Source organism: Sorex araneus, chromosome 6 (assembly GCF_027595985.1).
Source record: "Sorex araneus isolate mSorAra2 chromosome 6, mSorAra2.pri, whole genome shotgun sequence".
NCBI lineage: Eukaryota > Metazoa > Chordata > Mammalia > Eulipotyphla > Soricidae > Sorex > Sorex araneus.
In genome coordinates, this window is record NC_073307.1 from 44,768,929 (window position 1) to 44,781,219 (window position 12,291).

Below are 12,291 nucleotides of genomic sequence, written 5' to 3' on the forward strand. Positions count from 1 at the left end.
CACAAAGAATTTTTATTGTGTTCTTGTTTGTTTGGAGGCCACCCCTGGGGCGGGGAGGCTGCTGCAAAGTGTGTGCTCCAGTCCTTGGGGCCAGCCCCAGAATCCTCAGTATTTCTATTGTTACCTTAACTTCTTTTGTAATGCTATCCGAGCCATTAACCGCCCCTTTACCGTGGTCTGTCCTGAGGTGGCATTTTAGATAAAACACACACAGAAGAACACTAACTAGGTAAAATAACCTTCAGTTGCTTTGATGTTTTAGCAGATTTCAGACCAGATACATTTCAGAAAACTACTACAGAATCACAAAAAGAGAAATGAAATTGGTCCTTTCTCAAAAGAAAAAATTAAAATTAAAAAAAACTTGGGGCTGGAGCAATAGCACAGCGGGTAGGGCATTTGCCTTGCAGCAACCGACTTGGGTTCGATTCCCAGCATCCCATATGGTCCCCCAAGCACCGCCAGGAGTTATTCCTGAGTGCAGAGCCAGGAGTTAACCCCTGTGCATCACTGGGTGTCACCCAAAAAGCAAACAATAAAGAAGAAAATAAAAAACTTCCTTTTCACCCATTCTTCTGAGATTTTCTTTTTTCCCCCTTTCTTTCTCTCTCTCATCCCCCCCACCCCAACAGGACTGCTGCTTTCCTTAAACTGTGTAACATCCACTGTGAATTCTCCCTGTTCAGAGTCTGGAAAACACAGATTAGTTATTTGATCGTTTTAGTACATGGGAGATTAGGTTTTAAAAAACTCTGCTTCTTGTCAGGAGCGCTGTGACTGATGATCAGAAATGTCCCACCGTGATACGGAGACTAACCAGGAGGCATGCAAATTGAATTCTGAGAATTTATTTAAAGGGCATGGAAATATTTACTCTGTTCCCACAGGGACTTCATTATAAACTCCTGCTGCCTTTTTGTCTTGTGAACTTTGTCGGTCATTGTACACACAGCACGCTGTGCAGTTTTAGACACAGTCCAGTTTCCATGATTTCCTAATAGTGAGCAAACTTTCAGCCTCTCTACACCATAAATTTCTTGGAGAAGGAGAAGGTATTTCCAGATGGGTTCAGGGGTTGCTGCCCGCAGTGCTCAAAGGAGCAGGCTGGGATAAAACATAGGCCTTCTACATACAGATCATGTCTATAGCCTATAAACTACGTCCCCAGTACACCATCCTCTTTTCCCTCCCTTCATTCTATAACTTTTTTTCTTAACTTTATTGAGACATATTTTACACATCATAAAATTCTCTCATTTCAAGTGTACAATTCGATGGTTTTTAGTAATGTTCCTAAGTAATGTTTTAGTAATGTTTCTAAGAGGTGCAACAAGCATCAGTTATGGCCTTACATTTATGTCTCTGACCTATTTGGGATTATGGTTGTGTGGGCTGTGGGCACTAAGTTTATCTTTTTTGAAATTTGAATGCCTAATTGGCCCAACACCTTTGGCTAAAATCAACTGAGAACAAACATATAATTTTTATTCAATTTTGTTTCTTCCACAGATAGATCTGTCCTTAAGTTAATTCCATACAGTTCTGATTCAGAAATTGGGCCGAGGAAAAACTCTATTTTCTTCTTTAAAATTATTGTGCTTTCTCTCTAGTTGTTTTGCAGTTCCCTATGCATTTGGGGAGCTGCTTGTGAATTTATGCAAAAACAAAATGTCTGTTGGGAGCAATAGTACAGAGGGTAGGGGTTTTCCCTTGCACACAGCTGACCCAGATTCCATCTTCAGCACCCCACATGGTCCCCTGAACCTGCCAGAAGTGATTCTTAAGCACAGAACTAGGAGCACTGCTGGATGTGCTTCTCTTTCTCAAAAGCCTGTTAGGAATTCATTTTCATATTGTTCATTGCTTGTGAAGAGATTCAGTTGAGTTTTGTATATTACCTTGTATCCTGATTTCTTGCTCTCTTGTTAAGTCCCGATAATTGAGTTCCTTTTTGCCTTCATTTATGTCAAATTGTGATTGTGATTAAAGGCAGATTCACTTCTTCCTTTCTAATATGGATATTTTAAAAATATTTTTTTCTAATTACACTGGCTAGAACTTTTAGTACTATTCTGAGGAGAAAGGAGTTGAATTTCTGAACTTGTTTCTGATCTTGAAGGGAAAGTGTTATGTTTATCCCCATTAAACATGATGTTCACAGTTGATTTCAGCATAAGTACCCTTATCAGATTGAAGAAATGTTCTTTCTTTTCAAGCGTGTTATCAACAGCCGTGTTGATATAATGTTAATTAGACCAATCGTAAATGTTACAATTTTGTCAAATGTTTTTTTATTGTCTACTGATATGATCAGATGTTTTTCCCTTTATAATGTAAAAATTAGGTTGAAATTTAACTTTATTTTTCTATTTTCTATTTTAATTCCATTTGGGAATCGTGTATAATTTTTAAATATGCTGATGAATTTTGGTGTGCTAAGTTTTGAGGATTTAACCTGCATTTTTATGATTAGTAAGAATGGGGAAAACAAAGACCAATATAGCAGGTATGGTTTATGCCTTGCATGTGACTGACCTGGGTTTTGATCCAAGGTCCCTCAAGTCCCGCCAAAAGTGATCCCTGAGCACAGAGACAGAAGTAAGCCCTGAGCACTGCTGGGTATGGCCCTCAAACAAAAATCAACTAAAAATATGGGATAATGGGGACCGGAGTGATAGTACAGCAGGTAGGGTGTTTGCCTTGCATGCAGCCGACCTGGGTTCAATCCCCAGCATCCCATATGGTTCCCCCAAGCACTGCCAGGGGTAATTCCTGAGTGCAGAGCCAGGAGTAACCCCTGAGCAACACTGGATGTGACCCAAAAAGAAAAAATAAAGGGAAAATAATATTTTCTAACCCATAGCAATTGTAATAATATATACAATGGTTACAAACACTATGTGTTATACATATGTGTGTATCTATATATATATACATATATACACATATATATCTATATATACATATATATCTATATATACATATATATCTATATCTATATATCTATATATATATAGGAGAGTCTGGCAAGCTACCCATGGTGTATTCAGTATGCCAAAAACAGTAATGATAGGTCTCATTGCCCTGACCCTGAAAGAGCCTCCAATCATTGGGAAAGATGAGTAAGAAAAGGCAGCTAAAATCTCAGGGCTGGGAGGAATAGAGACATTATTGGTGCCCCGCTCCAGTAAATAGATGAACAACAGGATGACAGTGATACAGTGATACAGTGGTTACAAACAGTATCTAGCACAGTGTCTGACCCATGGTGGAGATCAGTTACTAGAAACCATGTTAATTATAAATATTGTCATGTACTTACCTTTTCCAAAGTAATAGGAAACAAATGTATGCATTTATTTTTCTGTTAAAAACAGTAGCACCTGACACCCGTTACTTGCTATCTTCAGGAACTGTTTCCAGCACTTTATTTGTGTTGTCATTCATCTTCCCTCAGCCCCCATGAGGACATTGCACCATCACAGAGGGTGATGCTAGGGGCCTATTTAAATTGCCTCAGTTATAAAGAAATTAAGGGGCAGTACTGGGGTTCCAAGAAGTCAGGCTCCATTATGCTTTGCTCCATGCCTTGTGTTAATTATGTTTTAAACATGTCTAATTTATAAAAATTAACTAATTTACTCTCTGCCACATGATGTTCACAAATATCCCCTGTGTATTGATTGATATTCTCTCTGAGTTTCAGTCTCCTTTAAGAAGCTTGCTCACAGAGCTGGAGCAATAGTACAGCGGGGATGGTACTATTCGCCTTGCATGCAGCCAACCTGGGTTCAATCCCCCGCATCCCATATGGTCCCCTGAGAACAGCCAGGAGTAATTCCTGAGTGCAGAGCCAGGAGTAACTCCTGAGTATTGCCAGGTGTGATCCCCCGCCCCCCAAATAAAGATATTATAAAAAATAAATAAAAAGAAGCTTGCCCACATGTAATATCCATTCATTTCTTTTGGGGCCTAGTAAACAGTGCTCAGGTGTTTCAGGGCTAGTCTCAGTTACATCCCCACTGGATGGTTCAGCACTAGGGTCTGAGGATGCAGAGTTGCTTGGGATTGCTATGCTGGGACTCAAATATATTTAAACCCAGGTCTGAAGTCTCTGGATTTTCATGAAGAATTGCTTCTCGGCCCTTTGGCTAAGATCAAGTGAATTTTCATGAAGAATATGTTTTTTTTTTTAATTGTCACTGTTTTTTTTTTATGGTTTTTTATTATTTTTTTGTCACTTTTTTTATGGTTTTTTATTATTATTATTTTTTTAATTGTCACTGTCAACAGGATGACAGTGATACAGTGATACACTGGTTACAAACAGTATCTAGCACAGTGTCTGACCCATGGTGAAGCTCAGTTACTTTTTTTTTTTTTTTTTGCTTTTTGGGGTCACACCCAGCGATGCACAGGGGTTACTCCTGGCTCTGCACTCAGGGGACCATATGGGACGCTGGGATTCGAAACTGGGTTGGCCGTGTGCAAGGCAAATGCCTTACCCACTGTGCTATTGCTCCAGCCCTCAGTTACTACTTTTAATTGGTTTTGTCTCGGTGAATGAATCCATGTCTTTTCACTAAAACCAGTGTGAGGTCCAGTACCTTTCTTTCTATTCCCTTGTTTTGATAGGTGGGGATGTGTGAGCTGAGCCTTCTCAGGTAGACTGTGAGTTGGGACTTTGCCAGAGAACTCTGCCACAGGCCACTGTGTCCCCTTCCCCCCAGGTTTTTCAAGGTTTATGGACTCCAAGCCACATAAGAAATATATCTTTCTCAACAATCCAATGGATATATTCACACTGGCACACATTACATCCACAAGAACAAAACTTTCATAAACAACATTAAGCCTAACATTTAATAACATTAATTCTGTTTTCTGATCTATTTTATTTCTTTAATGAAATTGCTTGTCATAACCAATGGAACTGACTGCAATACCCATTACTAATTGATTATGAGCCAGAATCTAAAAGAGCTGGCTGCAGTGGAAGATATTTTATTCCTTAAAAAAAATTTACAACTGTAGCACTGTAGCACTGTGCACTGTCATGCCGTTCCTTGATTTGCTCGATCTGGCCCCAGTAACGTCTCCATTGTGAGAGTTGTTGTTACTGGTTTTAGCTTATCAAATACGCTCTGGAGAGCTTGCTAGGCTCTGCCATGTGGGTGGGATACTCTAGGTAGCTTGCTGGGCTCTCTGAGAGAGACAGAGGAATTGAATCCGGGTCGGCCATGTGCAAGGCAAATGCCCTACCCACTGTGCCATCACTGGTTGTGGTTCTTTTGGATATACTAGTAGTCTCTGTTCTGTGAGATGGTTTCTCATTGTTGTTTTGATTTGCATCTCCCTAATTTGCATCTCTCGCCATGGGAGAGCCTGGCAAACTCCCTGTGGCATATTTATATGCCAAAACCAGTAACAGTGATGGGTCTCATTCCCCTGACCCTGATAGAGCCTCCAATGCGGCATTGTTGGGAAGGAAAAGTAAAGAGAGGCTTCTAAAATCTAAGGGCTAGGATGAATGGAGACGTTACTGAGACTGCTGGAGAAAATTGACAATCAATGGGATGATGATGATGATCATGATGATAAAAAAAAATTTGGGGGGATATTATACAGCCAATTGTGCTCAGGCTCACTCTGCCTCAACTCAGGGATCACTCCTGGCAGAGCTTGGGGGAGCACATTGGATGCCAGGGATTAAATTCAGGCTAGTCACATGCAAGGTAAATGCATACCCACTGTACTATTGCTTCTGCCCAAAGTGTATGTGTGTGTGTGTGTGTGTGTGTGTGTGTGTGTGTGTGTGTGTGTGTGTGCAGGGGGTTGGGGGAAGATGTATATTTCATATCTCTTTCAATATTCAGATTCAGATGTATCACAAGGTGCCCTTCCAGGGTCAGGCATTTGAACAACAACTTTTAACTTCCCTAGTGCTGTGCTAATTTCTAAAAGTAGAATCCAGGGGTTTACATCAGACAGACCCCAGACTTTTGTGTGTTTTAACCTTATTGATATCCTTTTCAGTAGTTCCTTTATTGTTTAATGAGCTGCCTGTGGAGTGTACAGTTTATGTAGGATACAGGTAAGAGAAGGGAAGGGAGAGTTAAAGCAGGCGTCTATCCTCATGGGCTGGTAGGAAGGAAGGAAAACAGTTCATCCATAAGTACACAGGGAAGTATTTTCACATCATAGTAAATTCGATGAATACAATGTATTATATGTTACATATCAGAAAACATTGTTATGTGCAGGGGAACTTGATGGGGATGGAGGAAAGTCTCCAAAAGGCACCACTGGATCAAGACGGGTAGAGGAGGAGATCATAAGCAGCACGGGACAACACCATGAGGGCAGATGTAGGTCACACCAGAGAACCAACTTCTTTTATTTTTATTACTGTTTTTTAAAATTTTATTGAATCACCATGAGATAGTTACAGACTTCTAAGGCTGAATGAGCAGAACTGTGGGCTGATATGTGAAAGGGAAAAAATCATCACGATGATGTCTGAAACCTAATGGATCCAAACAAGTCTAGATCATGGTAAGGATGTTATGAGCCTTGACAAACATGACTTACATGTTCCGTATCTGCCATATATATACGGATGGACTGGAGAGCTCCAAGCAGACACACTGAGAACTGACCCACCAAATGCAAGGGTAAAGGTCAAATACAAAGGCCAGGTCTCACCGAGAGACTTAGAACAGACCTTCCCCAGACCCATATCCTCACCCAGCCCCTTCACCACCTAGAAGAACCAACACTGGGAGAGTTTCCAGATTTTTTTTTTTGAGGGGGTCACACCTGGCGGTGCTCAGGACTTACTCCTGACTGCACTCGGGAAGGGGAATGCAGAGACCTTGTGGGTTCGGAGACCTTATTGGGTGCCAGGAATAAAACCCAGGTTATCCATGTACCAGGCAAATGCCCACTATGTTTTATCTCTCCAAGTCCCCCAAATTATTATTTTTACAGATATATCTTTTCTCTCAGTTAAGAGACACCTGTTGGAGAGGCAGGGCCAGATCTCTAATGACACAGCATCTCTTATTCATCAGGTTTGTGCTCTGCATGTGCAATTCCCTCCTTGCTCCTTGAACCTCCCTATTCATCCCATTTCTTAGCTCATGATAAAGATATGTGGATTCTCCATATAAATGTAAACTTGATTGTTTGAACAGCTCCAGAAAGAGCCCTTGAAGAAGGGAAATTTCCTCACAGCCCCTGAAAACATCTTGAAGTAGATCACAATAGGGTGTGGTCAGGTGTTATTGTTTTTAACAGAAAAATAAATGCATACATTTGTTTCCTATGACTTTGTAAGAGGTAAGTACACGAAGATATTTATAATTAACATGGTTTCTAGTAACTGAGCTCCACCATGGGTCAGACACTGTGCTAGATACTGTTTGTAACCACTGTATCACTGTCATCCCGTTGTTCATCCATTTACTCGAGCAGGTTCTTCTCTTTCACAGTTTGTCATGTATCTCCCAGGCACTGGGACCAGACTTATTAATTTGGAGCAGTCCACTAAGAAATAATCCACAATAGATGTATTAAAAATAAAACCATAAGGAACTAGGCTAATAAATGCAGCAGTGAATCTGTGTGATAATCAAAGTGCAAGGAAGCTCTTCCTCTTATTTTTTTTACATCAGATTATGATATGAACTGGTATAGTCCAGTTTATCAGTAAACTGTGATACTCACAAATTTGACTGTGGAGTTCTGGAAAGCAAAATATTTTATCTTCTCTCCTTCTGAGAGTTTAGAATCTGTAGTCAAGGGCTTCAGATCTGATGTGCTGAAGCAGAAAGATAATTTTTTTTTTTTTTACAGCGAAGCCTGGCTCTGTGATTAAATCTGTATTCATACTGGGCTAGAGAAGCATGCTGTCTCTTGCCCAGATCTCTTCTTGATTAATAATCCCCTCCATGGTACAACATTGTTGTTAACTTGCCACGCCTGGCACCTGTGCTTTTGGGAGAAAAATAGCCTATCCATGTCCCAGTAAAATGTTTGTCCATCCAGGGCAAATTGAATGAAACCCCTGTCTCAACTGTGTCTCCTGCGCCAAGCTGGACTTAGGTCATTCTGCTCTATGCTTGTCCCGTCTGCAGAATTTGTTTCCCTTGGCACTCAGGTTAGTTCCGTTAGTTTGTTTAGTTCTCTCTTCTTCCCTTTCGGGTTCTTCTTCACTACCTGCACCCCACTTTTTCAGCTGTCCCCAAATGACTCCTTCACATGCCATGAGCTGTCAGTCTTTCTGTTTTATTAGCTTATGGCACACCACGACCAGACCCCACATCATACTATCTGTACATTACCAAATGTAATTTGTGATTGTTCCACGGGGTGGATTGTGGCCCAGTGGCCCAGCACCTTTTCAGCTGCTGTGAGGTCCGGAGCAGAGTTGAGTCAGCCAGTCACTGCATAGCAGTGATGATGTGAGTTCCTAAAAGACAACACCCAGGAGGCCTTTGTGAGATTGTGACAAAGCACCTCCTGGTTTGTCTACATTGCCCTGGGCTTCAGTTCTGATCTCTTCTTTGCAAATCAGACTTCAGCAGTAAACAAAATTGTAGTTATTGAACAAGCAAGCATCAGGGATCATTAGTCTTCATTAGACTTTCCCTCCCTCCTCAGATTAATGCTTCATTGGATTTCTCCACCCTCTTTTGTTTGTGAGTTTCCTGCTTCTGCTTTTACACAGGATCATTATAAAGAAAACACATGTACCAAGTGTGTTTCTCCCATTGTTGGTATTTTGGGCTTATTTCCTGAGTCACTTGGTCACTTGGGTTTGGTTTGCCTCCCTGGGCTCTGGGTGCATGCACTAATTTACTTGATTCAGATAAAAATTGAAAAGGTGATCTCAGTGACATTATGTAAAAAGAGACATGTCAAAACAGTGTGGCTACAAAAAGCTGTGCTTTGAGGAAGGAAAATAAATTGGATCAGGAGGAATGCATTTTTACAGGTTCTCTGTAAGCAGAGGAGGCCAGAGCTGCTCTCCTGTGTCTCATTTCCTCTTCTGATCTTTCTACTCCATGTTCCTTCAAGTATAAAACTCACATCGGCAACACTTTGGCTCATACATGCTGCATCTGGCAACCCACAGTCTCCTTCACACTCAAAAACTCATGAGCCAGGGGGCCAGAGTGATGGTACAGTGGGTAGGGCATTTGCCTTGCATGTGACTGACTGGGGTTAGATCCCCGGTGTCCCATAAGGTCCCCAGAGCACTGCCAGGAGTGATTCCTGAATGCAAAGCCAGCAGTAACCTTTGAGTATCTTTAGAGGTGACCCAAAATGCCAAAAAAAAAAAAAAAAAAAAGAAAGAATAGAAACCTCATGAGCCAGCACCTACCTTTGCCCTTTGCCTTCTCAAAGTTGCCATCATCTTTGGGGGTGGCTTTGGAGGTGGCGGCAGGGAGGGTCCAACAAAACCAAACCACGTTCTTTACCGCACACATGTGGGCTCATATTTCATGCCCAGGCCTATGCTAAGCATATGCCATGTTTTCCCTCTGAGGTCTTCTGTTTGTTTTGAGGGAAAGAGGGGTCCAAGTCAGCCCCCAGAGCTCACCTTGACTCCAAGTGATTCTTGACCGATGGAACTGGTGTTTCAGTGCTAGAACCCAAGGCTGCCCTGCTGCTTGGTGGGCTCTGGGTGCTGGGAACAAAGAGCCATGGCCTGTGAAGCCTTTGGAGTCTGTTCCATGTAAGTGACTTGTCATTTGAGGGACTGTGGAAATATCACAGGGTTCAGGGGCAAAGCATAGGAACCACCGCCCTGGTTCAAATCCCTGACACTCAGATCCCAGCCCTGAGCCATCCAGCCTGATTGGCTATCTCCAGGAAAATTCCCTGGGGCCCCTGAGCACTGCTTAGCTGGAGTCCCAAAAGATGAAAGAAAAAGAAACATTGGTGATATTAGCTTTATTCTGTAGCTGTTATTGTTGCCATCCATTGACATTTAACTCCAGGGTTGAACTCAACTCTTGTATTCTCACTCTGTTCTGTCCCTTACTCCCCAAATCTGAGTGAATTACTTCCTTGCACTACACACTTCTTTATCACTCTCTTTAGATCTTTCTCTCCTTTTTTCTTTTTTTTTTTGTTTCGGACCACACCCAGGAGTTCTCAGGGTTTACTTCTGACTTTGTGCTCAGGGATCACTCTTGGCAGAGCTTTTTGGGAGGGGACTGAGGATTGAACCAGCTTAGGTTCAGGTGCATGCAAGGCCAGCAAGCACCTTAACCACTGTACAATCTTTCTGGCCCTATATCTTTTTCTTTCCTCATGCATAAAGGAACTGGCAGAGGAACCCAGGTGTGTGGGACCCGGGGCTGAGACCTCCAAGGCTGCTCGGATCGGGACTGGGCCTGCTCTGCCCAGATTTCCCATTTCCCAGTAGCTAGGTGGTCACACCCAGGGACTGCCTCTGCACCCCCTCCCACCCCCGGCGCGTGTAATCCTGTCAACGGCCAGCATCCAGAGACTTAAAAGCCAGCTCCTGGAAGTGTGTGGCCATCTTATAGGCTACTTCTCCCTCTGGGAGATCCTGGCAAACTACTGGGAGTTTCCTGCCCACATGGGAGAGCCTCGCAAGGATCCTATGGTGTATTAATATGCCAAAACCAGTAACAAGCTGGGTCTCATTCCCCTGACCCTGTAAGACTCTCCAGTTTTAGGGCTTAGATGAATGGAGATGTTACTGAGATTGCTCAAGAAATTTGACAATCAACGGGATGATGATGATGATGATGATGATGATGATGATGATGATGATGATGATGATCTTTTTCTTTCCATTAGTACAAAACAGATTTGTTATGACGTTCCTGGTAATGAAGTTTTTAGTGTAGCAAAATGGACAGGAGAATGACTCAAGAAATCCTTATAACTCCTATATTAAGTACTTCCTGCAACTGTGTGGCTAGGATGTGATCGGGGATGAAAAGTACCTACATGGGATTTTCTTTCTCTCTTGGTTTTACAGCTTTGTCAGTAAACAATGAATGCAGACTTTCTATGTGCCAGGCATGCCATGAAATACTAGCTTTATCCCATTTCGCCTTTATTGTGATCAGATGTGGTAGATATTCTTATTATCCCCATTTTTCTTCTGCGAAAACTTCCTGGGATTCTAGCACTCAGGATGGGCCATCTACTTCCTAAGCTTGAGCGCTTAGCTCAGGAACGTGGTGCTTTAACCTGTGATGTGCCTGCCTCTTGGAATCTCTAGGGTGTGGCTGTGATTGATGTGCTGTTATTCCCAATTCTCTTGCAGGTACTCCTTCCAGGATGAGGAGGACATGTTCATGGTGGTGGACCTCCTGCTGGGCGGGGACCTGCGTTATCACCTGCAGCAGAACGTGCGCTTCCAGGAAGACACTGTGAAGCTCTTCATCTGTGAGCTGGCCCTGGCCTTGGACTACCTGCAGAGTCAGCGCATCATTCACAGGTGGGGGACACAGAGGGGGTTGCGGGCCTGGGAGAGCACTCAGCTGCAGCTTCAACAAGGCAGTCTTCACCAGATATTAAATTTTCATTTAGCTCACACAACAGGCCCTGGAGATTGGGTCACTGTTGGCGTTCTGCAGGTAAAAAGGCACTGAGCTTCAAGTGAGCAAGATTGTACTTAGTCAGGATCAGTGAATATCAATGCTCTTTGGCAGTCAGGTCTAGAAAAAAGAAGAGAGAAGGTGATTTGGAGAGATCTTGTAAATATAACAGAAGTGGAGAAAGGAAACAAAGAGACAGAAATAGAATGGGCGTGATTAAAATTGGAAATGGGGTCTTGTGGGGGAGAAATGTGAGCCGAAACCACTGCCTGTCCTTCGCTCTGTTTCAGGTGTGTGGACTGCAAATAAGTCCATTAAAGCCTGTATCTTCTTCCCTTGGGCACTTGTGTTAAGACCAGTAAATAAGATAGCTCTAAACCAGATTGAGACGAAGGGACGATACTTGTTATTAGTAAGAGTATTGCTGATTATAATGACTTCCCACGGAGCATTTCACTGGATTTCTATAATAACTTGTGACAAGTGATCAGAACACATAGAGTTAGGCTAGGATTAAACCTGAAAAATGGTGATTTAACTTATCATTTGATTTACAAGGATTTGGAACCTGTGGCATGGGTGACTCTGGAACTCAGGAGGGGTGATGCTGTATTATTGTGTTACTTTTTTCTAATGCTAGGCAATAAAAAGTATTTTTTATATTTACAAAATGAAAGGATTTGGATCCGTTCGCCTTTCACGC

The 12,291-nt window shown here is 42.3% G+C and overlaps 1 protein-coding gene across 1 annotated transcript in view; it reads left to right on the top strand.

Annotated features, from left to right (window-relative positions):
- STK32A (serine/threonine kinase 32A) overlaps window positions 1-12,291 on the top strand; it is a 132,316-nt gene that overhangs the window by 46,522 nt on the left and 73,503 nt on the right. The window contains exon 5 of the mRNA XM_055143263.1: window positions 11,315-11,488. Within this exon, the coding sequence (XP_054999238.1) occupies window positions 11,315-11,488 (174 nt within the window). The remainder of the gene's footprint in view (window positions 1-11,314; window positions 11,489-12,291) is intronic.